Below are 23,816 nucleotides of genomic sequence, written 5' to 3' on the forward strand. Positions count from 1 at the left end.
CACCATAAAGAGTCCTCAGGTGAGATATATCGGTAAGTTCATGTGAAGTTAGCCCAAACCCGTTGTATAGAGGGAATATGTGTGATTCATCCGGGCTGCGACGCTTTGAGTTAGCCATTTTTCTTTCTCTATTGTTATTTTCGACCATTAAGCCGCCAACAACGCAAACAGCCACTACTTTTACCTTCACGACTCCATCCCGCAAATATCGCTTCACCACCATTCCCAAACGACGCCCGCCAACCACCAAACCACCACAGAAAACCCCCCACCACTTTCGCCTATCTCCTTCTCCAACCATCGACCACACCACCAGTCAACACCAAACGTCGTGCTGTCCAGGGCCCGTTCGGCGATTGTTGCCGAACGCATCGAGCTGCGAGCGCGAATGGCGGCTTTTCCGAGGGAGAAATTCGGATCAGGAAGGCTTCACGCCCCCTTTTTCTCCGTCCAATGGGCGAGCGTCGGGCGGTATGGCCCCGCTTCCAAGCGCGATGAACGTGGATTCTTTACGAGAGGAATTCGAATCAAAAGAGGTTCACGCCCCCTTTTTGCCGCACCAATGGCTGAACAGAGGGTAGCGTGGCCCCGCCTACAATCGCGTTTTGATCCTGAAATTTGCATATAGGCTCCTCCTGCGGCCTATAAAGACGCGAGCACAAGGCGACTCGCGGAGAGTTCGCGTGGTTGAGTTGCAGGCGGCAGGTTGGGGCAAGTGAAGAGTTCAAGTTCGAGTCAAGTGAAGACGGCGGTCGGCAACGAGGTTGCGGTGTGGGGGTCGCTCGTCTCGTCGTGGGGTCCAAGCCAGCCAGCCATTCCCCTCTCCCTGAGCATCAGCAATTACCCCCCCCATCCGCGCTGAGATAGTGCCGGGGGGGGCGTTCCTCCCCCACCCTAAACGTGGTGCCAACCAAACTACTTGTGCCGAGCACGCCGGAGAGGGCTCGCCGACCACGCCAGGGGCACGGAGTCAGGGCGCAGCTGCGCGAAAATTGCGGCTTGCCCGCTATCGCGTCACGAGGACATGGGTAAGACCTTCTCGGCTTGTGGACCTGGCCGCTCCTCCAGGATCCACACACATTTGGTTCACGGACATGTCTGCCTCCTTGCCTGTGAGGGTGGCTTTCTTTCCTTTGCTTTTTGTATGAGTGATGTGGCGCCGAGTCCCGACAAGTAGAACTGTAGAAGTGCTGTAAATAATTGCCCTTTTATTCGGTTGTATTGCATTTGCTTTAGTTGCATCTTGTCAGGTCAGGTCAGGTATGGGAGCATGTGCCAGAACAGCGCGTCGCTGCGTCCACTTTCCGCCAGTATGCCAGGGGCCTCCATCTGGCCATGCCCAGGCAGATACCAGGCCCATCCCCATCTCCTTGAGATGATGGTCAACCTGCTGCAACCACGAGGCACATGGTCGGCCCACTGGCCTCCTCCACTCATGAGACTCCCTCGCTGAGAGAATCTGGTGAGCAAGGATCAGCGTCAGGAAAACGAGCCACATGTCCATACAGCTGCAACTGACGCTCACAGACTATGCAGGTAACAAATCTCATCCGAGTCTCTCTCAGCAACCGCTCGTAAGACACAAAATCCGACCAGCGATAGCCAAGGATTCTCCAAAGAGACCTGGTACCAAAGGAATTAAGTCTCTGTCTCAGATCCTTGGTCAGAGTGCAAGTCTCGCATCCATAGAGCAAGACTGGAAGTACCAAGGACCTGAGGACTCGGACTTTCGTCCTCCCACACAGGTACCGGCAGCGCCACACCCCATGATCCAGTGAATCCATGACTCCCCAGGCCCGACCCAGACGTCTATTGACCTCTGACTCACAGCCGGCAGAGACATGAATATCACTGCCAAGGTAAGTGAATCTCTCCACGACCTCAACATCCTCACCACAAACAGACACAGACAGGACAGCAGCATCCAAGATGTCACCGAAAGCCTGGATCTTAGTTTTGACCCAAGAAACCCGTAATCCCAACGGCTCTGACTCCTCATTCAGCACCTTGAGGGCCCCCAAAGGGATGTCTAAAGTCTCCGCAAAGATGACTGCATCATCTGCAAAATCAAGGTCCGAGATCTTGACATTGCCAAACGATGCACCGCAGCTTGATCTCTCCGACATCCTCCCTAAAGTCCAGTCCATACAAGCGCTGAAAAGTGTGGGGGCCAGTACACACCCCTGACGAACTCCAGTAACAACTGGAAATAAGTCAGAGATGGTAACACCACACTTCACAGCAATCTCAGTACCAGAGTGGAGTTCAGACATCAGATCGATCAGTTTTGGTGGCACCCCACAAAGACCAAGAATCCCCCAGAGGACATCCCGATTCACTGAATCGAACGCTTTACAGAGATCAACATAGGCTGCAAGCAGCCCCTGCCAAAACTCTCATCTGCGTTCGGTGAGGACACGAAGAGCAAGGATACGGTCAATCGTTGACCTCTTTGGTGTAAAGCATGACTGCTCTGGACGCTGGTGCTCAAGCAGATGGTGGTGAACCCTATCGAGAATTATCCGAGCAAAGACCTTGCCCGGCACTGAGAGCAGCGTCACCCCTTGGTAGTTGCTGCAGTCTTGGCGATCACCCTTCCCTTTCCAGAGAGGAACAACAAGGGCCCTCTTCCAATCAGTTGGGATGATGCCTGTGTTCCAGGCAGAGCACAAAACTGCATGCAACGACACGAGTGCAGCATTTCCACCAGCCTTGAGAAGTTCAGCATGGATGCCACAGATCCCTGGAGCTTTACCCTGTTTCAACCGGTTCACCGCAGCCCGTGTTTCCACAAGCGAAGCTGGACCACAGTTGATTCGAGGGTCAGCAACAGGGATTGTAACACCCTTGACGTCCAACTCGACAGCTGGGGGATCAGCCTGGTACAACCGCTCAAAGTAACTGGCCCAGCGGGCCTTCACTTCAGACTCCTCTGTCAAGAGCCTACCAGTCTCTGCTCAAACTGCAGTGCTCCGAGAGATGGGCTTGGATGAACGCAATGCGCGAATTCCCCTGTAAGCGGGATGAGAATCACCTGTCCATATATATAATTGACTGCATCTTGTCTTGACTGTAATATATGTGCCTTCCGTGTTTCCGTAATAAATGTGCATTGCTTGTTGAACTGTTTCCCGCTTTGCTTCGTCTCCTTCCTTTTATTGAATCTCCATCTTGCATCACGGAAGGGATTCGTAGTGGGTTTCAACATCCTGGTAATTAATCGGAACCGTCAAGGCCGACGATAACTCCGCTCAGTTATCCTTGTAATACGGAACAAACCGCTCAAGTGGTTCGTGTCCGGAGTCGGCCTGTGACGTGGTACAACTCCTCGGTATGCTACTCGCGCGAGTACTTAGTTAAATCGACAATTCGGCGATCGGACCCTATTTCGCGCAGGTAGAATGCGGACTGAGTTGTGGTGAGGTTAAACCCCCACCCGTGATTGGCTCCGTGCGGTAGTTCCCGGAGGGTCACGACTGAATTGTCCGTTCCGGTGGGCGAGGCGGCCGCTTTTGGCTACACGCGGTCCATCGCACGCCAGCGGGCGCGAATTCGCAACAATATATATATATATATATATATATATATATATATATATATATATATATATATATATATATATATATATATATATATATATATATATATATATATATATATATATATATAATTCCCGATTGAAATACCTCGAGATAAGTACACATCCTTCCAGTAAGATGCTAAAAACATTCCATTCCATCACATCACATCCCTCTACCTTTATTAGAAAAGTCAATCTTTTTGCCGATACTGAAGGGAGAGGAATTTCTTCCTATTCTTCTCCCTTCAGTAATAATAGCATTTTTAGAACCATAAGGCAAACACAAATACCAAGTTAACCAAGAGCTCAAGTGGTGACTCTCACCATTTCTACACTCTTAAATATCGCCTGAACGAGACGTCGGTTTTCGTGAGTTCAATGTCAGGGGGGTCAATTTCCTCCTGCAAGGATGTCAGTCAGTCGGTGATTTTGATACACATGCAAACGATCAGATATTTGACATGCTCCACAGCAGTTATATTTCGTGGTAGTTTATTTAACTTTCTGCTTTGTTTGCACGATGTTGATTTTTTTCTTTTTTTTAGTTACGTGAAGAGAGATTGAACAGGGTGCCTACAAAGTTGATATGTGTTCACATTAACATAATTTATCCTGTCTGAGGTGGTTTGCCACGTTAAGAGAGGTGAAAATCTCGAGGAACAAAGAGACCATGGAGGTTGAGCGTGAAGTTAAGGAGTGCTCTTCATAATAATGAATGGAAGTGTATGTTGGTCCGTCAGTCAGTATGTCTCCTCCATAACTCCAAAACCATGAAACCTAGCTGCCTGAAACTTTGCACGCATACCAAGTGGACTCCAAGGTGGTGTCTGAATGAAAAATGGGTGTTTGGGTTAATTTGAACACCCCTTTTGAAGATAATGAACGGCCATATTTAATGATCCTTTTTCAAAGCGTCATCCTTGGTCAGCCCACTGTCAGCTTGCTGGGGTCTTTATTCGCCATTCTGTAAGGCCTGCTCAACAATGCCTTGACTTGCAACAGGCCGCAACAGTTTCTTCACGATAAAGTTCCCCCAATATTTTTTTTCCACATTCCTCACTCATATCATCTTCATACCTACAAATCACTTGATACATCACAATGCTTATCAATGCCCAGAGACACCAGTGTTCATGGCTTCATTTCATTTCCGCAAATGCGATAAGCTCTGGAATCTCTTCACCTGAGACGAATTTCAAAATTTAAACTTCTTAATTGAAGTCAGCAGCAGTTCCGGCTTTTTGAAAAAAAAAAGTGTTAATTTGTCCAATTCGGACGTTGTTTGACATTCTGGGAATCTCTGAGTGTTTGTGGCTTTATTTAGTTTCCACATATGCGATAACCTCTACAATCACTTCACCTGAGCTGAATTTCAAAATTTATCTGCAGAACTGACATTAGCAGCAGTTCCGAATGATATAAAAAAAGTGTGTTGAAATTCAACTCAAGTGAAGAGATTCCAGAGGTTATCGAATTTCAGCTGCAATGCTTATAAAATCCAGAGTTGTATTCTCACATTATTTGATACTCCGCATGATGGTTATCCCCAGATGGTGTATGGCTCTGGACGTGTCCAGATGGTGTTTATCTCTGCACGTATCCGAACGGTGGTTATGTCCGGATGGTGGTTATCTCCAGACATTTCCGGATGGTGGTTACCTCCAGACGTGTCCGGACAGTATTTAGGTCGCGATGGTGGTTATCTTCAGACGTGTCTGGATGGTGGTTATCTCCAAATGTGTCCAGGTGGTGTATTCTCTGGATGTCTCTGGATGGAATTTGTCTCCAGATGTATCCAGATGGTTATGTCTGAATGGTGGTTATCTCCAGACGTATCCGGATGGTTATGTCCGAATGGTAGTTATCTCCGGACATGTCTGGATCGTGTATGTCTCCGGACGGTGTTTGTCTCTGAAAGTGTCCAGGCAGTGTTTATCTTTGGGCAGTGTTTGTCTCCAGACATGTCTGTCTGGGTGGTGTTTTTGTCAGGATGTGTCGGGATGGTGTTTGTCTTCAGAGGTGTCCGGGCATTGCTCGTCGTCTGCACATGTCCAGGCGTTGGACGTGCCCAGATGGTGTTTGCCTCAGGACGTGTCCGGGCGGTGTTCGCCTCAGGACCTGTCCGGGCGGTGTTTGTCTCAGTATGTGTCCTGGCGGTGTTTGTCTCAGGATGTGTCCGGGCAGTGTTTGTCTCAGGACGTGTCCGGGCAGTGTTTGTCTCAGGACGTGTCTGTGCATTGTTTGTCACTGGATGTTGTTTGTCTCCAGACATGTCCGGGGGGTGTTTGCCTCAGGACGTGTCTGGGCGGTGTTTGTCTGAGGACGTGTCTGGGCGGTGTTTGTCTCCGGACGTGTCCGGGCGGTGTTTGTCTCCAGACGTGTCTGGATGGTTATGTCTGAACAGTGGTTATCTCCAGATATGTCTGGACGGTATTTGTCGCCGGACGTATCTGGGTAGTGCTTGCCTCCGGACATTTCTGGGCGTTGCTTGTCTAGATGTGTCAGGATGTTGTTTGAATCCAGACATGTTTGGGTGGTGTTTATCTCCAGGCAGTGTTTGTCTCAGGAAGTGTCTGGGCAGTGTTTGTCTCTGGACGTGTCCGGGCGTTGTTTGTCTTCGGTCGTATCCAGGCATTGTTTGTCTCCGGACGTGTCCTGGCATCGTTTGTCTCTGGACGTGTCCATGTGGTGTTTGTCTCTCTGGATATGTCTGGCAGTGGTTGTCTCTGGGCAGTTTTTGGCTCAGGATGTGTCCGGGCGGAGTTTGTCTCCAGGCTCTGTTGATAGTATGACTGGTATATAATGGATTTCAGACATTATTTTGTTTCCATCTTCACTGTTATTCGATGCACAATAATTTTGATGAGACAGTATGAATCGGAATTAACCCTGCACCACACGCACGCTTTCCCTTGCCCTACCCCTCCTCGCTGTACCTCCCTCCTCCCTCACCCTCCCTCCTCCTCGCTCTCCCTTCCTCCTCCCTCCCCACTCCTCCTCGCTCCCCTTTATTCCTCTCTTTCCCACTCTCCCTCCTCTCTCTCCCCCGCTTTTCCTCCCCTCATTCTTTGTATTCCCGTCAGGGAAGCAACGGGTGCATGGTATTTGCTAGTTCAGGATAAGCAGACAACATTTGTCAGGGAAAAAAAAACATAACAGGACTGGAGTCAGACTCACATCAATACAGGAGCAAACAGATGCTAATTAAGAATATTACAAGGCAAGCTAGAAAACAATATGAGAAGGAAGTGGTTAAGAATATTTAACATAATAGCAAGGCATTTTTAAAGTGCAGGTTACTTGTAGCTGAGAGAATCTATCTCGGGTGTGAAGAAGGGTTTTCAAAGGAGTTCCGTGGAGGACATAAAGAAACAGTTCAGGAAAGCTGAGAGAAGATAAGGCTAAAGTTCGAGATAATATACATCCGAGAATATTGGAGGAGGAGGCAGAGCGGAGTGTGGCGTTAGCCAATATCTTCAACACGTCCTCGTTTGACGCTCAGCATTTGAAGGTCTGATAACTCCTTGGGAGCTTGAAAGCAAACTTCAAAGGATGACAGAACTCTTCTGATGGAAGTTTCATGTTCCATGCAGAAGTACAGAATGTACAATTGTATATTTCTATGAAATTGAAGCTCATGGGAAGAAGGCTCGTGTTAAACCACAAGCGTTGTTCTTGCATAAACACGATTTGCTTGGTGGTAGCATTTTTCTGGTTTTCCCCAAACAAGAAAACTCCGTGAAAAACATCCAGGATGAGACACAAGTAGTTGAACACTCACTACAGTGTTCTTTTTTTTTCTTCCTCTCGATGACCTTTTGATGCAGATATAGAAGGTACACTACTGCAACTGAGAACAAAACACCAAGTATATTTGTTGCCAAAGCTGCGATGCGCAGGTGGTTCTGAGATTGTCTGGTGCACTGTTTTCATGGGTACACAATCATTTGAAGTTCGTGCGAGGTGATAGAGGGGAAGAAGGCAATGTACCAACATTGGGGCAGAAAGGGAATGTACGAACAGGGAAAGTGGAAACAGAGCCGAAGACGTGAACGATGCCCAGACAAGGACACGCAAAGACATTCAACCTTCTTCTTCTTTCTCTAACGGCGCAATTATTCCCACGTTCTTGTGGGGTTGGCCAGGGGAAGTTTTTGGCCAAAGCCTCTCACGAACCGGCAGGCCAGGCCTGACATTCGATGAAGTGAGGGCAGCAATTTGTAATTTGTTTAGAGTCCCGGTGATAGCTCGCCTACTCTTCACGAAGGACACCGTGGGATCTTTAATTTCCACTTACTTAATGTTGGCAGACTGGACACCCAGTTTAATATCCATCTGAGGGACGGCACACACATTGATTTCGCCAGGTCAAGATTCAAACCCAGACTAGACAGCTGAGAGGCGAATGTACGTACCTCTTAGCCATCCTTTCAACCCACACAAAGCCATTCAATGAGAACAACTACATTACATCAACAAATTAATTTGCAAAAAGATAAACATGACATTTCTAGAACTGGTGTCCTCAGCTTTTGAAGACAGCCTTCTCAGAGAAGAGTAGTTCATGTCTGGCCAGGAAGGAACCAAGAATCTGAGAAGTTATGCTTGAAAAAATCCTCACCATTCAAGCAAACCTTTAGAAACAGCAGCATTTTGGTTTAATGAAATACATTCCCCTTTAGCATTATGAAAAAAATAAAATAAAAACAAGACAGCTATCTAGCATTGCAAGCACTGATTGTCAAGCAAAAAGTCACTTCCTTTGTATCCTTTGCTTCAGGTTATGATGCCTTGGGGATGTCACATATCATAGATGGACGTGGCAGGGATTTCATCATGAAACCTGTCAAACGAGCTGTGACACCCACACCTCCTGTCCCCAGAAAAAGATTTTAAAAATTCTCCTTTGCATCCAACTTGTAGATCGTAAGGAGTGATGGAACGGAAAGTCTCCAGCAATGTCTTTAAGCCGCAAACAGCCTTCAACTCCAACTCAGACGAAAGGAAATTGATTTTTATGAAAGGTACTTCCTGTTGTGCACACATCGTGCTTATTTACATTTACTCGAAAAACACGAAGAATGCAAGCAGAAAACACACAAAAGCACGTTTCAAATGCGTACAAGGGAAGTCAAGAGTTTCTGAAATGTTTCGCATGGCACACACACACATGTGGGCTGGGATCAGGACAGACACCGCAGGCAGAATTCTTCCTGAATCACATGGAATGTATGTTTCTAGGACTAGAACCATATAAATATATCCTTGCTCTTTCACTCTTTGTTATGTTGTTTACTCCTTAGTTTTGTCCTCCGCCAGTGAAGCTCAGCCAGCAAAACACCGGCATTACCATATCCCACTCCTTAGATGGCAATCTATTCGATCTTCGCCGCTTACGCACAAGCCGCACAATGACCTCCACGATGGAGAAGCTCCTCTACGCAGATGACGTAGCCTTCACTGGATCCAACGAAACTGATTAACAGCTCCTCGCAAACTGCTTAAATACTCCATGACAGTCATGGGTTCTTGCCATCAGCGTAGATAAAACTAGAGTTCTTCACCAGCAATGTGACACTGCTCCTGGCATCACACTTGGTGACTGTATCCTGAAGTCAGTTTCACACTGCACACGTCCATCAAAGATGCCTTTGCCGAATTCTGGATATTAAGTGGTGGCACATGAAATCCAACAATGAAGTGCTCAACCTCGCAAAGTCTGAGTCCATTGAGATAACAATATGTTGCGGCTGACTTCGCCGGTTTGGACCTACATGCTGCGTGCATGACCTTCGCCTGCCGAAGCAAATATTTTTTTTTTAGTGATTTCAACATTGACAGCTGTAACAGGGGTTGGCTCAAACAGAGTTGGAAGGACTGCATTAAGCAAGATCTAAAGCTCTTTGAGTTGGAAGATGGCTGGTATTACTCGACAACAGACCACAACGAGTGGTGCCACTGCCTGTTGAATGGTCGAGAGTTAGCAGAGCAGACCCTGCATGACCGGTCCAGTGCCAGACCACAGCACCATCGAACGAGACAAGCTGGATGTGTGTAGGATCTCTCAGCGTCACTCGTGACGGGGAAGACGATTGATCAGTACGTATAAATTGTGCATACCCAGGCAATACTTTATGCACATGTTTGGCAGAATTAAAAACAAGAATTTATGTACACAACATTTCTGCTAAGCATTCCACCTTTGCCTCCACATACAACTGCTAAATATTGTGGCAAATGCAAAAATAGGACAACCCAACTACCCCTCTCCCCCTCCAAATAAAACCAAGAATAATGTTTGCAAATATTAAAGTGCCTTCATCTCTATGCCTGGTGTTGGCTTAATGGTTAGGGTGGCAGGCTTTGGATCATCAGGTCCTGAGTTCAAATCCCGCTCAGCTGTTGAATTAATACCAGGTGGGGTTAACTTGACCTGTCATCCTTCCGAGGTCGGCAAAATGAGTGCCAGCATGCTGGTATACTGTGTATACCAGCATGCTGGTAGCGACCCATTCAGGATTGTGCCCATTAGCCAAGGAGACTACTTTAGCAGCACCAACGCTCTGCACAGAGTATGGTCCCAATCTCCTCCTTCATCTCTTGAAGACCATTGAAATGTAAATTTTTGGACATGAAGGTCTTTATATAACTTGTAGATTGCTTCTTGGCTTGTGTGTGCTTTGCAGTGGGCATGGCAGGTAGAGCCAAGAACCAATGCGATTCCACATATTTTGACAAACAAATGATAACACAGCTTGCAATGGCAATCTCAGGTAAAGTTGAGCAGGTGAATTCGACTTTGTGCAAATTCAAAATGGCCCTTTCAATGAAATGATAATAAGCAATAAAACTAAAACAAACAATGGATCGTCTCACCGAAAAAAAAAAAACCGCTGAATATGTTCACCGCCATGGGAAGCGAGATGCGCTTGACGCTGTGATCATTCACCCTTCGTCAGAGCAAAAGAGGCTTTCTCTTGGTGGCTTTGCTTCTTTCCATCTATTCCCCCCACCCCCCAGATTATACATGAGTCTTGGAGCAATGTAAGAAAAACAAAAACAAACAAACAAACTGATAACTGAGTTAAAGGGTAAGCTCGAACATTCACAAAACGACTCACTCCTGAGCAGGTGTGTGGATAGCCGAGTCCCAGATGAAGGTGCTGGGTGTTTTAACACGGCCGGCCTGATGCACATGTCAGATAACATCATTAGGTGAAGAGATAGTGTAATGGAAGAAAAATTGTCAGTGTGCTCACAAATGGCCTCACAAAACGTTGGTCGTTACCCATAATCTGTGTGATGATGCCGCACATTTCCATGAGTTACGGCCTGTAAAAGAGCACATTTCACTTTCTGTTCTATGAATGTCATTTTGATGAATGTGACTGGCCTTTTGTGTGTGTTGGGGGAAGGGGGCTTGGAGGGGGGAGGGGAGTGGGGTTGCAGAGAATGAGAAAAAAAAAATTATGGACAAATCTTGCTCCCTCAAAAAACACAAACACTTTTTTTAGAAGAAGGTCAAATGGAACAGATGCCAAGACGTTGCATTCAACAACGAATTAGGTTAAAGTAAAATGATAATATTGTCAAAACACAGCAAGAAATATGGGAATAGCACCAGATGTCGTATGTTGGAGTCCAACTGGATAATGGTTACGATGCTCGACTTGCAGGTTTGGTTGGAATCCCCGTTCGGAAGAAAGTCCATTATCTAGTTGAACAACATGAGAGCAAACTCGAATTTAAACGATAACATTTCTTTTATTTCGATTATCATTTTCAACCAGCTGCAAGATGCACAATTTGTGAAGCCAATTAAATGTGCTGCACACCACGGTGTCGAGATGTACAGTAAGTGGCCATTTGTACCACGAGTAACAAAAGCGGCACATGTTATGCTTTTGCTTATAAATAACCTCTGTAATGAGCCTTGCCATTCTGTGAGCTTGCTGTCTGTTATTAATGTACAAGTCAGAGTACAAATTAGCCATTACATGCCATCAGTGCAAGGAAAAAGCTGTATTTGGCAGCCCACCCAACCAACGATCCATGAAGGTGATCACATCCTCACAATCGGGGCTGTGGGTGGTCTACAGCAGGGACGGGAAGGAGAGAGCGGACGGAGAGAGAGAAGCAGAGGTCATTCTTCAAATTATCAAATGTAACAACTCCTATAGTAAGTGTTTGTACACGTGAGTGAGCGAGTGAGCGAGTGAGAGAGAAGAAGAAGAAGAGGAGAGACAGAGACAGAGAGAATGATTCCTTCAGCTTATAAAGTGATTGATTCAATGATGAAAGTCATTATCATCCGAGAACATCCATCATCGAGGTGTTCATCCTTCAAACCCCAGAACCTCTCCAAATGGCTGGCCGGTCCACATCAAATGCAGTTAAGTCCGAAAGTCATCCAATCAAGATATATATATATATATATATATATATATATATATATATATATATATATATATATATATATATATATATATATATACATACATACATACATACATACATACATACATACATACATACAGAGAGAGAGAGAGAGAGAGAGAGAGAGAGAGAGAGAGAGAGAGAGAGAGAGAGAGAGAGAGAGAGAGAGAGAGAGAGAGAGAGAGAGAGAGAGAGAGAGAGAGAGACAGAGAGAGAGAGAGAGAGAGAGAGAGAGAGAGAGAGAGAGAGAGAGAGAGAGAGAGAGAGAGAATTCAATCAAAGTCCTAAAGACTAAAGAGACAATCAAGGCCCAGAAGGTGAGCAAAGCACTGCAAGAAGATCCATCTCCACTCTCTATCCTCTAATTTTCTTGTTTTATAAACTGATAATTTTGCTTCAGCAACCAAAACATTATCACATGCAGTTTCACTTTTGAGCTCAGAGGTGATAAGAAAAACCATCAAACTAAAATATGCAATTTGGTGTCTGTCTGTCTGTCTGTCTGTCAATCTGTCTGTAGGTCTGTGGCCGTTGCATTCAGTCATTACTTATCCAATGCCAACCAAACTTGCCAGGGGAATTAAGGGTCATAAGACAAAGGTTGTAGTTATTTACAACCTTTGTCGTATGACTGAGATTATGACCCTCAAGGGTTCTGAAGGTTGGGCTGACATCAATTCTCGACGTAAATGTGTACATACCATTTAGTGCTGTGCTGGTGGGTGAGAGTATTCCGAGAAATGCTTCAGAGGCCTTAATTGTATCATGAGTAAGAGGCCTTTGCCTTATCTTCACACCCACTTACCGAGACTGCAAAAAATCTGGAGGTATTACCATGTCTTATTGTCTTTTTCCACCTTGAAAAAATGCCATGTTAAGGCATATAGTTAGCATATTGAGTGGAGGTAACTAAATGATTGATAACTAATCTTCCACGGAAGGATAACTTGCTGAGAAGACATCTCCACCTTTGGAGTTTCGCGCAAACTTTATCGAGTACTCCATCCCAGTTTTTTGAAGACTTCCATCATTGCCAAAATGCGCACCGAAACAGGAAACACCATCGTTCCGTCAGGGACGATTTGCCAGATAATGAAGAGAAAACCTGTTGTTCGTCCAAAATAAGAAGCAAAACTCCTTATCCACTTTATTCTAGCTGAGCTTGCGAAACTAAAAATGTTGACTGCTTCAGCAGCTCAGGGCCTTGTCACACCTTGACGTTTTAGCCAGCGTATGGCAAGGTCTCAAAATGGATGTAAAACGCTGGCATACGCTGAACTATTGATGTTTTTAAAAATGTTTTGGGCGTATAATAACGAGTTGGATGTATGCATAACGTATTAGTAACGTACACAGAATGTTTCAATCACATATAGATAACTTATACCAACGAATGCTGAGCGTGTTGTCGGCGTTCACAACCTATGCCCAACGATAGTCTAACTTATGCATAGCGCGGCAGCGTATCGCCGACGATCACGTGGCGTAGGCTATTCATAGGCTGCGGCTCGACGATTTAAATCATAACCGCACTAGACATCGAAGTGTGAAGCCGCTGTCACACCTTGACGTTTTAGCCAGCGTATGCCGACATATGAAAGATTTGCCCAACCAAGCTGGCACACGTCGAATACGTTACGGGTAAGTTTTGTATACGTTAAGAGCACGCTGGCATACGTCGTAGTACGTTGGCATACGTCGTAGTACACTGGCATACGTCGTCATACGCCGAGTACGTCGATAAATTTTCAGCATGTTGAAAATTTCTCAACGTACTCGGCATATGATAAACGTTGCGCATACGCTGGCATAAGTTGTAGGCACGTTACACGATCGTTGACACACGTCGACACACGTTACTTGTACATTACTCATAAGTCGAAACACTTCAAGGTAATGGTTAGCGTCAGTGTTCCAGACTCCCTGGTTTTTTTTCTTTTCTTTTTTTTTTCTTCGGTATGACGGTGATGTTGACACTTCGATTTCTAGTGCGGTTATGATTTAAATCGTTGAGCGGCAGCCTATTAATTATATTATATTATAACCGCACTAGAAATCGAAGTGTTAACATCACCATCATACCGCTGAAAACAAAACAAAACAGGGAGTCTGAAACACTGACGCTAACCATTACATTGACTTGTTTCGACTTATGAGTAACGTACAAGTAACATGTGTCGACGTGTGTCAACGATCGCGTAACGTGCCTACAACACGTTACTCATAAGTTAGAAATAAGTTTCGGGTACACTAAACATTACCTCGACGTGTTTCGACTTATGAGTAACTTACAAGTAACATGTGTCAACGTGTGTCAACGATCGCGTAACGTGCCTACAACACGTTACTCATAAGTTAGAAATAAGTTTCGGGTACACTAAACATTACCTCGACGTGTTTCGACTTATGAGTAACTTACAAGTAACGTGTGTCGACGTGTGTCAACGATCGCGTAACGTGCCTACAACACGTTACTCATAAGTTAGAAATAAGTTTCGGGTACACTAAACATTACCTCGACGTGTTTCGACTTATGAGTAACTTACAAGTAACGTGTGTCGACGTGTGTCAACGATCGCGTAACGTGCCTACAACACGTTACTCATAAGTTAGAAATAAGTTTCGGGTACACTAAACATTACCTCGACGTGTTTCGACTTATGAGTAACTTACAAGTAACATGTGTCAACGTGTGTCAACGATCGCGTAACGTTGCCTACAACTTATGGCCAGCGTAGTGGAACGTGTGAGTCATACGCTGGCATACGTCGAAAAATTTCAAGCATGGAAAATTTGTCTAACACCTCGGCGTACGATGACGTATGCCAGCGTACAAAGACGTATGTCAGCGTACTACGACGTATGCCAACGTGCTCTTAACTTATACAAACTTACCCATAACGTATTTGCATTTTCACCAAATTTGCATACGTCAGGCATACGCTGGCTAAATCGTCAAGGTGTGACAGGGCCTTCAGATACATCATATTGAGACTATATTATGGAACAAATGCCATCTGCATATGCTAGGATTTTTTTGGGTATTTATTCGATAAAATAGAGAAACTTGAAGGTTATTCCCACAACCTGACGAAAGGAGGTTCAATAGAAACAAGTGGTGCCAGGCACAACAAATCCCGCCCATTTAAGGCATAAAGTTATTTTGGGGATCAAATTTAAATTTGCTAAATCCTTAACCTGAATGTTAATTATAAAGAATAGAATAAGGAATATTTTAGTCTTAGTTTGAAGTCAATTAAACCATTTTTGACGAAGATATGACCGTAAAATGGTTTTGACCTTTCAAGGCCACGTAAGGTCAAAGGTCATGGTGTCAAATGAAAGCCAATAAAGGACTTGATATATGTCTTCCATTGTAAACACGCATATTCCTAACCTTTTTTGATTTATAATGGAAAATTTGTAATTTTGACCGATGACCATGACCCCTCAAACTTCGGACCCTTCCGATCTTCACAAATATGCATTTTTCACTATAGGAATGGGTTGGATTATAAGTGACAAATAGAATAAGGTTCACTATAAGCTTAGCTTGCAGTAAATCAGATCCTTTTTGACTAAGTTCTCAGCGAAAAACGATTTTGATCTTTTCGTGACCTTGACCTTGACCTTTGATCCAATTGGAGCCAAAAGTTAATGGGGTCGTCCAAAGTTCATTGCCCACCTGTGGATTAAATTTGATAGTGTTTGCTAAAGCCGTTTTGCCGTAAAGTTGCTAACAGACAGACAGACAAACAAACAAGCAGTCATAGACTGGTACTTACGAAATCGTCAACTTGACCTCTGACCTTGGCTAATAAAAGCTGTCTCAAGAAGGTAGCGATGCAAACCAGAAGTTTCTACGATGATTCTGCACCAAACCATCATAAATCGAATGTTTGACCTCACTGTGACCTTGACCTTTGACCGATTTTGATCAAAATCTAATCAGCGCTAGCCATCACCCTCCTGAATCACGTGGTGTAATTTGACATTGGTAGCTTCTTCCGTTCTCGAGTTATCGTGCCTACAAACAAACACACACACACACACACACACACACACACGACGGAAGTCATCAATTTACTTACGAAATCTTTAGATTTCGTAAGTAACAAACAGACAAACAAACCGGACGATTACAATATCCCGCTCCCTCCCTCCGGTGGGCAGGATAACAACACAAGACTGGTATTGGCTTCGTAGTTAAGGCGCTGTCACACCTTGACGTTTTAGCCAGCAATGGCAACGTATAAAAATGTATGTAAAACGTTGGCGTACGCTGAAGTTTTGAGTTTTTTTTTTTAAGTTTTGGTCGTATTCATAACGTGTTGGTCGTATGCATAACCTATTAGTAACGGGCACAGAACGTTTCGTTGTGTTATAGATAACTTATACCAACGAATGCTTAGCCTGTTGTCGGCGTTCACAACCTATGCCCAACGATAGTTTAACTTCGGCATAGCGCGCTGCACGTATCGCCGACGAACTCGTGGCGTTCTCTGTTAAAAACCTGCCGCACGCCGATTTAAATCATAACCGCCTGAAAATTGGAAGTGTCAACATCGCAGTCACACCTTGACGATTTCGCCAGCGTATGCCGACCTATGAAAAATGTGTGTAAAACGCTGGCACATTCGATTCCAACACACAAAAAAAATAAATGTTTTTTCTACCATAACTCGACTAATGCAAGAACAGAAATAAACTAGAAGGGCTCTTGGGAGAGCACACACCTCTGCCACATAATGCCTGATCCACAAGAACAGATTGGGCCCAACACATTTTTGAAATATCATGCAATACAGTACGATATCGTTTTTGGCACTATCTCTCAATGGTGAAGAATCAATAAAAATTAAATAATTATCGTATCCATATCCGGAATCAGATCTTCATCAAAATTGAATCAGTTCTTCCTCGTCACACACCCAACATGTCCACCAAGTTTTGTCCGACTCCGTCCACAACCTTTTGAGATATCATGCTGTATATTGTTTTTGGCCCTCTCGCTCGATGGTGAAGAATCACTTAAAAAAATTTCATAGTCGGATCCAGACCCGGATCTTTACCAAAATTTAATTAATACGTCCTTGTCACACACCGAACCTGCTCACAAAATTTCATCTGGATCTGTCCATAACTTTTTGAGATATCCTGCACACAAACAAACAAAGACAGATAGACCGACAGAAGGGGGGGGGGGGGAAACCTAACCTCCTTCATCTTCAGTGGCAGGGGTAAAAAGTTACCAAAACTCAAACCTTTCATAACAGAAAATAAATATATATATGATTAGTACTATCAAATGCTTTCTTTTGACCCCCCCCCCCAAAAAAAACTGTGTTCATATGCATAATGTTGCACACATCAACTGGAATGGCACACGGGAGAGCGCATACCTCTGTCAGGCTGAACAGTGTACGTTTTTTATCTCATTGATGGGCTGGATTTGCATCCGGACCTGAACCAAAATCTAATCGGCTTGTTCTTGTCACCTACCCACCTCATCCACCAAATTTTATCATAGCCTGTCCACAACTTTGTCAAATATCTTGCTATATAGCGTTTTGGCCCCGTCACTCAATGTTTAAGAATCACTCCAAAAATTATCGGATCCACTTCTTCCCCAAAATCAAATCAGTTCGTCCTTTCACACATGCAACCTGTCCAACAAATTTTATCTGAGCCCATGCATAACTTATTTCAGATATCCTACTCACAGACTGACAGACAAACAGACAGACAAGGGTGAAAACATACCCAATGTTGTGGCTCTGCAGCGAATGATGAATTGATGCAAAGGGATTTAAGGATGTAGGCTCCACTATATTTTAGCAGGAAAAGCTTTTTAGATGTTTTGCCAAACTGGATGCTGTCAAAGAAAGCAAAGCTCCAGCTGTCAGCAGTCTTCATAACACTTGCCCATCATTTCTGCAACTCAGGACCAGAAATGTACTCCACCATTTCTAACAGGGCTTGGAACGAGAAGACTAATTGACATGTGAAAACTGAAAATGAATTAATTTTTGTACTTGTGATATTTTTTTTAAACCATGCTTATACCCTTGTGCTTAAAGAAGTTGGAAAGTTTACTGGAATGTATTATGAATAATGAGACTATTTTCCAATTATATCATTCAAATTCAACAACACGTAATTGTGTGAAATGCAAGAAAGAAATTTAAGTCTCCTCCTATAGTAGAGGGGGAGGCTTATACCTGTTGTGAGGTTTGTTTCTACAATTAGTTCCCTCAGTTATTAATGGTACCTCAAAGTTTCTTCAACCCCTAGGAGAACTAAACCACCATTTAGGTTATTTTTCTAACTTTTTTTCTGCCAATGTCTGAACTGTATCTCGGAACCGGCAAGAACTTTCAGAATGAAAGTTTGCAACAGTAATGGGAACAGAAAGTATGCAGGAACAGAAAGTATTGTCATTTTTTTTTGGACTTTGACCTCATTTTTAAGGTCATGACCTAATTAGACATTTTAACATTTTCTACTATAATTCGACTAAGGTTTGTCCAATCGGAATGAAATTTCACTCTCTAGATAGCCCAGAGCAAGCCGCATTTACATCATACCACTCTGGGTTAAAAATCAAGGTCATATAGCAGTCTGACAAAAAGAACATTATTTGTCATCACTCAATTTTGCCAATGCAAAATCTCAAAGACCACTTGGCCTTCCAAGATGTTCTTGCATCACAATAATGGACCAGCATTGAAGTTGTGCATCTGATATTTGATTCGTGTCCTTGACCTACTTTTTTCAGATTGTAACCTAATTTACAAAAAATGCTTTTTTCATGATGTTGAGTTTTATGAATAGGTTGTAGATGGGGACGCATTTCCTTAATTTATACTCTATTAAAAGTTATGTGTGCAACTGTTGCTCCGTTGCCCCACTCTCAGCTCGTTTCTTTTTTTTTACACAATGTCACTTGCTCTTCCATTCGCCTAAATTTTATACACAGTACAAAAAATTAAAAATAGCTCCGCAAAGCGGGCGTAACCCCTCAGCCCATGCATTGTAAAAGGAAGCGGTGATATCACGATGATGCAGTCAGTGAGAGCACGTTGGACGTCATATCGAAAATCAATCAGACTTCAAGATGGCTACCGTGGCGGTTAGTGAAAATTGCAGCGCACCCATTTTCGAAAGGAACCTTCCTCTACTCAACTCCAACACACACATTGCAAAAATGCATTTAATCGGACAAGCCAAGCCATTCTCGAAATTGACGAAAACCAATTTCAAGACGACTGCCGTGGCGGCCACATTGAAAATCGCAGCGCGCCCATTTTCGAAAGGAACCTTCCTCTACTCAACCCCAACATACCCTGCAAAAATGGATTTAATCGGACAAGGGATTCTCCTCGAAATCGACAGAAACCAATTTCAAGATGGCTGCCATGAGGCCACATTGAAAATCGCAGCGTGCCCATTTAAAAAATGCATTTAATCGGACAAGCCAAGCCGTTCTCGAAATTGACGAAAACTAATTTCAAGACGACTGCCGTGGCGGCCACACTGAAAATTGCAGCGTGCCCATTTTCGAAAAGAACCTTCCGCTACTCAACCCCGACACACCCTGCAAAAATGGATTTAATCGGACAAGGCATTCTCCTCGAAATCGATGGAAACCAATTTCAAGATGGCTGCCATGGAGGCCACATTGAAAATCGCAGCATGCCCATTTTGGAAAGGAACCTTCCTCTACTCAACCCCAACACACCCTGCAAAAATGGATTTAATCGGACAAGGCATTCTCCTCGAAATCGATGGAAACCAATTTCAAGATGGCTGCCATGGAGGCCACATTGAAAATCGCAGCGTGCCCATTTTCGAAAGGAACCTTCCTCTACTCAACCCCAACACACCCTGCAAAAACGGATTTAATCGGACAAGGCGTTCTCCTCGAAATTGACGGAAACCAAAAGTTGACAGACGGACGGACGGACGCCCAGGCGCCCGCCGGACAACTCCTGTGACGACAATACCCCTTTTTTCAGCTCAAATCGGGCTGAGGGGTAAAAATTGCTTATGATGCATTCACAAATTAGAAGTAAATAAAAAATACGTAAATAAATGTTGAATATCAAAGTCATATGGCGGTCTGAAAAAAATATGGCCGTCAATGGATCGCGGACGCCGGGGAAGGCCCCATTTTTCCTTGCCCGTGTTGAAGAGGATAACAGATTGTCTTCCGTAATGGTGGACTGGCTTTGTATCCCAGAGAATGACTACCTGTAGTCAACCAAACCTGGTAGACACACTGTGGAATTTTTTTTTCTGATCTATCCTTTTGTCTGATAGCATTACATTTAGTCTCCCATAATGCCGATGAAATTTAATGATCTAATTGGAAAAAAGTATCAAATTCATTCTACATTTCAGTAAACTTTCCATGTAGTCAATCAAACCTGGTAGACACACCGTGGCATTTTTTTCTGATCTATCCTTTTGTCTGATAGCATTACATTTAGTCTCCCATAATGCCGATGAAATTTAATGATCTAATTGGAAAAAAGTATCAAATTCATTCTACATTTCAGTAAACTTTCCAGCTTATTTAAGCACAAGAACTTAAAGAAACTGGAGTACCCGAAGACATCATAAAAGCATGGCATTTTCACTTTGAAATCACACCAGCTCGTTTATACTTCTCATTATAAAGGCCTCACTTTGTCTCCCATAATGGTGGCAGCATGATGCAGCCTCATTCTCACAGTGGAAGTGATGTCTATTGCATATTACCTCCACTCAAAAGCACGACTGCTCTAGCATAATATAAAATCTGCATTGTGGAATAAGAACCAAGCTGAGATCAAATTGTCACCGACTGTTAAACACCCAATTTTATTCAACTCAGCAATAATGAGCTGCTGTTTCATGTCTTTAAAGGAGTCACTTTGAAATAGCATTGATTTAGCCGACAATGCAATGAAGCACCCTACCCCCCCCCCCCCCCCCCCGTTACTGATGTAGTGTTGCTGTCTACATCAATAATTGCATTCATCATTGTCCAGTGTCCAAACTAACTGCTCCAAGCCCTTTGGAATACCTCTGGCTGCAAATACCTCTCTGCTACCATCTATTCTTTCGAAATAGATACATGTGATGATGGATGTTTCAAACATCTCTCGTGGATTCTATGGAATCTAAAGTTCTCAACAACATTGGAATCTCCCGCGATGAGGTTGAAGCACATCGCAGGCTGGTCGGTGGCCTGTCTATTTTTCAGCACCTCTCCTTTAGGAGAGCTCATTTTGCTCTCTTTGCACTCAGACACACCCCAGCTCCTCCAGGATGCACATGTTCTTCCAGTAACCATATCCTGGTTAAACCTCAATCAAGGATTTCCACCCACCTCCAACCAGTAATTCCTATTTTCTCCCGTTTGTAGAAATGCTTTTCAGAAACTGTTCAATCAGACTCTTCCCTCCATGCCATCCAGAAATCTATGGACCACCATCTCATATCATCGCCCATCCATATTTATGATATTTTCGACCACCATTAACCTTACCTAACCTAACCTTCTTATTTTTGGGTTGCTGTATATCTCTCTCTCTCTCTCTCTCTCTCTCTCTCTCTCTCTCTCTCTCTCTCTCTCTCTCTCTCTCTCTCTCTCTCTCTCTCTCTCTCTCTCTCTCTCTCTCTCTCTCTCTCTCTCTCTCTCTCTCTCTCTCTCTCTCTCTCTCTCTCTCTCTCTCTCTCTCTCTCTCTCTCTCTCTCTCTCTCTCTCTCTCTCTCTCTCTCTCTCTCTCTCTCTCTCTCTCTCTCTCTCTCTCTCTCTCTCACTGTTCATTCATTCCCTTGCTTTGAGTGTGCAGCTGTTGCCCCGTTGCCACCACTCTCAGCTTGTTACCTTTTTACCATATGTCTTTTGCTCTTCCATTAGCATAAATTATATATCCAGAAAAAAAAATAGCTTATGATGGATTGATTCACAAATGGACTCCAACCGGTCCAGACGGCATCAGCCCACGTGTCCTAAAAACCTGATCTGCTGCTCTTGCTCACCCTCTCTCTGTTTCACTCACCCTCTCATTTGCTCAAGGTCATCTGCCATCTGCTTAGGGATCAGCAAACATTACCGACCACTCTGCATAAAAAGATGCAAAAACAGATCCCTGCAACAACAGACCAATCAGCCTTCTCCCAAACATCAGCAATGTTATGGAATCCATAATCGCTTCTGACATGAAATCCTTCCTCTTCTCCAATGGCTTGATTTCCAATCATCAATTTGGATTCAGATGAGGTCACTCTACCCTGGACTTACTGCTCCTGCATTCCCAACAATGGATAGAGGTCCTCAATGCCAGACATGAGATCAGAGCCATCTTCTTCGACATATCACATGCTTTCGATGCAGTCTGGCACCCCGCACTGCTCACCAAACTCTCTGCCTATTGCATCCAAGGCCATCTCCACTCATGGCTCACAGACTTCCTCTCCTGTCGCAGTCAACATGTGGCCCTGAATGGAATTCTCTCATCCCCTCTTCCTGTCCAGGCTGGAGTTCCTCAAGGCAGTGTTCTTGGCACAGTGCATTTTCTCGTTTTCATTAATGATCTCTCCAACTCTGGAAAATCCTTCATATCTCTTTGGTCATGACTCCACCCTCTACATACCATCTGTCATCCTTCAGACCGGCAAGCAGCAGCCTCTTCACTCTCTGCAGATCTGGATACAATCACAAGCTGGTCCAACGTGTGGAACATGTCTTTAAATCCTGACAAAACTCACACTCTCACTATGTCTCCGAAAAGACCATCTGGAACCCCCCCCCCCCAATCTACTTTCTCAACAATCATCTTAAAGAAGTCCTTTCATTCAAAGTTTTTGGCCTCACTATCTGCCATGATCTTTTCTGGGAAAGCCATATCTCCAAACTGGCCTCCAAAGCCAGGCGACGGTTGGGCATCCTCAATCGTGCAAAGTCCTTCCTTGGTACACCTGAGCTCCTGACCGTGCACAAAGCTGTCATCTGCAGCCTGATGGAGTACTGCTCTCCCCTCTGGGCTGGTGTTCCCACCTCTCACCTTTCTTGGCTGCACGCTGTGGAGACCAAGATCATTGGTATCTCCCACAATGAGGCTGTATTTGGGTCTCTCACTCTCTCACCACAGGCAGGTCGGTAGTCTTTCTGTCTTCCACCGTTTCCTCTCTGGTCTCACCCCCCCCCCCCCCGCTCTGTCTGCTCTCTGTCGCACCCATATTTCTGCAGGGTGCTCAAGGTCTGCCAGCAACCCCCTTCTGGTGAAACTACCAAAATCAAGAATCACTGCTAACCTTCACTCTTTCATTCCTCTTTTTTCCTGCCTTTGGAACAAACTCCTACACTCTCTCCAATCCCATTCTTCCCTCCAGGCTTTCAAAACAGCTGTTCACCACCACCTCTTATCTCCCCCCATCCAAAACCATGATCTTTTCTACCCCCGCTAATCCACCCTAAACCCACCCCCTTCAAATTCCCTGCTTTCCTTCCTGAAAGTCCTTGTGGTGTCCATCTTTTTTACCCCGTGGACCCGCCCCATCCTGCTCCCTTCCACAGATCTCCTCATGTATCTATTCCGCACTGTTTTCTGTTTCCCTCTCCCATCCCTCCTGTCTCCTGCTCCCCTTGTTATACATTTTGTGTGTTAACTATTATACGAGCCTTGACATTGCATTAAAAAAAACAATTGAAATTAAAAAAAAATGGTTTGTGATGCATTGATTCACAAGTTATGTTTATAAAAAAAAAATAGAAAGAAAACTATTGAAAAACAAACTAATTTCTAAT

General features: G+C 44.3%; 1 protein-coding gene and 1 long non-coding RNA gene across 2 annotated transcripts in view; both read right to left on the bottom strand.

Annotated features, from left to right (window-relative positions):
• Positions 1 to 8,162: 8,162 nt before the first annotated feature.
• Positions 8,163 to 11,337, bottom strand: LOC147035334 (uncharacterized). Its single transcript, XR_015062166.1, has 4 exons — positions 11,202 to 11,337; positions 10,869 to 10,912; positions 10,702 to 10,766; positions 8,163 to 10,580 (listed from the first exon to the last, which is right to left on the bottom strand). It is a non-coding gene; the product is annotated as an uncharacterized LOC147035334 (long non-coding RNA).
• The window catches only part of IFT172 (intraflagellar transport 172), a 445,633-nt gene continuing 433,141 nt past the window's right edge, over positions 11,325 to 23,816 (bottom strand). The window contains exon 48 of the mRNA XM_085896864.1: positions 11,325 to 11,673. Coding sequence (XP_085752990.1) covers positions 11,584 to 11,673 — 90 coding nt within the window. The 3' untranslated portion in view covers positions 11,325 to 11,583. The remainder of the gene's footprint in view (positions 11,674 to 23,816) is intronic.

This window comes from Eptatretus burgeri, chromosome 1 (genome assembly GCF_056783735.1).
Source record: "Eptatretus burgeri isolate ZD-2024b chromosome 1, Ebu_testis_v1, whole genome shotgun sequence".
In the NCBI taxonomy this organism is placed as follows: Eukaryota; Metazoa; Chordata; class Myxini; order Myxiniformes; family Myxinidae; genus Eptatretus; species Eptatretus burgeri.